General features: G+C 30.5%; 1 protein-coding gene across 1 annotated transcript in view; it reads right to left on the bottom strand.

Annotated features, from left to right (window-relative positions):
* The window catches only part of LOC100571289 (probable ATP-dependent RNA helicase DHX34), a 5,823-nt gene extending 4,532 nt beyond the window's left edge, over positions 1-1,291 (bottom strand). Inside the window, exons 1-4 of the mRNA XM_003241763.4 lie at positions 1,088-1,291; positions 887-1,008; positions 558-798; positions 360-499 (exon numbers count right to left, since the gene is read on the bottom strand). Coding sequence (XP_003241811.2) covers positions 360-499; positions 558-798; positions 887-1,008; positions 1,088-1,209 — 625 coding nt within the window. The 5' untranslated portion in view covers positions 1,210-1,291. The remainder of the gene's footprint in view (positions 1-359; positions 500-557; positions 799-886; positions 1,009-1,087) is intronic.
* Positions 1,292-3,195: the final 1,904 nt, after the last annotated feature.

The raw sequence follows: 3,195 nt of genomic DNA, 5'->3' as shown, positions 1-3,195 counted from the left end.
AAGGGCATTTTTTTGAAATTTTTTTAGGGCATTAAAATCCCAGCCATAATCATATTGAATGCAATCAAATATTACCTTTTTTTACCTGACACACATGAGTACTAAATTGTGATTAAGGTGTCTATTCCACTTTCTCTATGCTAATATGACTTTTATCTAACGGTAATGTAACTATGAATAGTTATTCATTAGTCTAAAATATTTGTAATTTAACGATACTACTACTCATGATTATTTACTATTCAAAAATTCAAGTTATAATAATTAGGTACTAAGCATATTATTCTATATATGGGTACTTGCGAGTAAATTGTATTTCAGAAAAGAAAACTTCAATTATAATATATATATATACATACTTTCAGCGGTGCCGGAAGTAGTTTGAGAGTCACACACTTGCCGATGTTGCAGTTTTTCAAGAGCACTCGTCACTTCTATTGTGCTATTGCAAAAGGGACAAATCCACGGATCGTACACCACTAGGCTTTGACCCGTTAAACTGAAAGTTCATCACTGACCGTAAGATAATGCCGGCCTAAATAAATGTATCAACTCACCAATCATATGTCAAGTACGGCGCTAGTCTTATTCCACCATATTTATCATCTTCATACACCTGCCAGTCTTCACCGCAGAAAGGATTAGGACCCGTGAATGTTATTTCTTCGCCAGACGGTCCAACATACATGACTTTTTGGTCAGCGGCTAAAAGCCTCTTCATTGTGTAACCAATTTCAGCGTTCATAAACTGTACCATGTCTATGGACAGCTGACGTTCTGCTCTTCTATTACTCCTTTCTAAAAATACATGTTCAAATATTAACCCGGTTCGGACTTGAATAGCTGCAGTTTGTATTATAAAAATGTAAAGATCGTCATCAAATACCTTCGAGCTTAAGTTTCAAAAGATTATCCCAAGTATTACGGAGTTTTGTAGCTTTGAGTATTAAATTTTCAGCAGCTTCCGGTAGGGGAAACTCCAATTGCAACCAAGAGTCGCAAATGATTCTATAAATTACAGTTAAACAATTATTAGAAAATAAATACAATTAATGGATTAACTAGAAAATAGTTAATTAACACTAACTGAGAAAAATTCCGATTGGTGCAAATGTTTCTACTAAACAAAAGAAGAGTCTGTGCTCCTGGCATCCGTAATGAGTTCATAATATAAGCTTTGGTAGTTTCTAAAAGTGACCTGAAAATCATCGCAAGTTTTTGAATTATATATATATTTAAGACATTAAACAAAATATACCATTATCTGATTAATTTATAACTTTACAATGTTTACTTATGTAAATGTGGTCATAATACCTCTACCCTAATCAAAATAGGTTTTACATTTTTATTTAGAAATATAAATTAATTTTCACAAATTATGAATAATAATTTATATTATTAATTATGCATTAATATTATAAACTATAGATATATACTTAAAATATAACTTTTTACTTTTAACAAATAATGTTTAGTAGATCAGTTTGAAGAAATCGGGGAAGTATCCATGCTGTATAGTATATGTACCTATATATTGTGTGGAATGTACCTCGTCATTAATTATGAGGTCACTGTTGACTAATACGGATATGTTGAATTTGAACTCAATTGTATGAATACAATAAAAACGATTCGAAACAGAAATAATTTTCCAAAAACAAATCTAATATAATTATTTCATACAATATTATAATACCTGTTATTAAGACGTGTAAAGTCAATACCTACCGTAAAACGATATGAATAGGTACGCGATAGTTTTGACCAATAGAACATTTCTTTATCGATAATAATTTAAAACAAACTACCTAATAAAAATCGAAATTTTCTTATGCCTAAGCTCAAAAAGAATCAAAATATTTTATGGTATATAGAAAATGTTAATATAAACTAAATTGCATGCATCTACAGTTATTATGTTTTTTACTTTTAGAAAATTACTGCTGGGTCACTTTCTACCAGAGAAGATATTGAAATTAAAAATCGAAGCATTTTTTCTACCATAGAAACAATAATTATAAGCAGAAAAAAACACACGTAGACACAGTTTCAGTAGACAAAAAACTCTCCGTACTGTAGATATCAAGTGGGTCACTGACATGGTTATAGATGTTTCAAATTTGAATTCAATGATTTATGACCTATTATTAGTATTACGATAGGGTGATTTAATTTTTGTCAAAATCATTGAAATTATTATATTAATTAAAATTGAATGTATTATAATTTATAATAGTTGTATACCTACTTCTATCAAATTGTATTATTTTTATTAGGTTTCAAGTCCATACTCCATATCACCTTGCTGTTGAACAGTGTGGATAGGTTCATGGTATAAATAGGTATATCATAACTTAAACTAAGTAATCTAAATACTTTTAAAATGTCATTGCTATTATAGTAAATATATATAATATACGTAAACGTTTTAGGTCACCGTGAATAATGTTTTTCAATTATAACGAAATAACTAACATCGTTGTTCTTTGTTTAAATACCAATGTATAATTTAAACTTAAAATGTCTATAAAAAAACTGTGTTAATACATTTTTAAATTTTTTTGGTTATAATATTAACTAGGTACCTACTTATGAGAAACCTTATTTTAAGTTTGCAATCCTTAGCTATAAAAAACTGAACATTTCATACAATTCTAACTACAAAATTATTTTCACGCTTTTATGATTTACTACCATTTTATACCAGATATGAGCAATTCCCGGGAATTTACGGGAACCATAAATAAATTGTAGGAACAAATTAAAGTATACTCGCCATATGGCTAAACTATGATGTATGACATTTAAATATTCACGATTTTTGTTAATATTTAATTAAATGAGAATTTAAATATGTTATAACACTTTATAACAAGTAACAATTTAATAAAATGGGGGACGGAGTGACCGAGCGGATTAAGGCGTCGCGCGTCGGTTGCGACGCATACCGGCGCCGGTTCGATGCCAGCCGCGGGTGGCATTTTTCTTCGGGCAAGTCACGGTGTTCGGAGAGAAGTGTCGACATCCACCACCCGGGCATGGCAGATACCTACAGGTGCCCACTAAAATATCTGCCAAACTAAATTACATGTGTTTAAACTTACAGTAACCCCCTCCCCTCCCACAGTAAAATAACCACGACCTAAGTGGCCGCGGGTTAATTAATAAAAAAAAAAAATTAATAAAACGTAT

The sequence above is a fragment of the Acyrthosiphon pisum genome, chromosome A1 (genome assembly GCF_005508785.2).
Source record: "Acyrthosiphon pisum isolate AL4f chromosome A1, pea_aphid_22Mar2018_4r6ur, whole genome shotgun sequence".
NCBI lineage: Eukaryota > Metazoa > Arthropoda > Insecta > Hemiptera > Aphididae > Acyrthosiphon > Acyrthosiphon pisum.
Note: the sequence above shows the minus strand (reverse complement) of the source record. Positions and strands in the feature narration are given on the sequence as shown.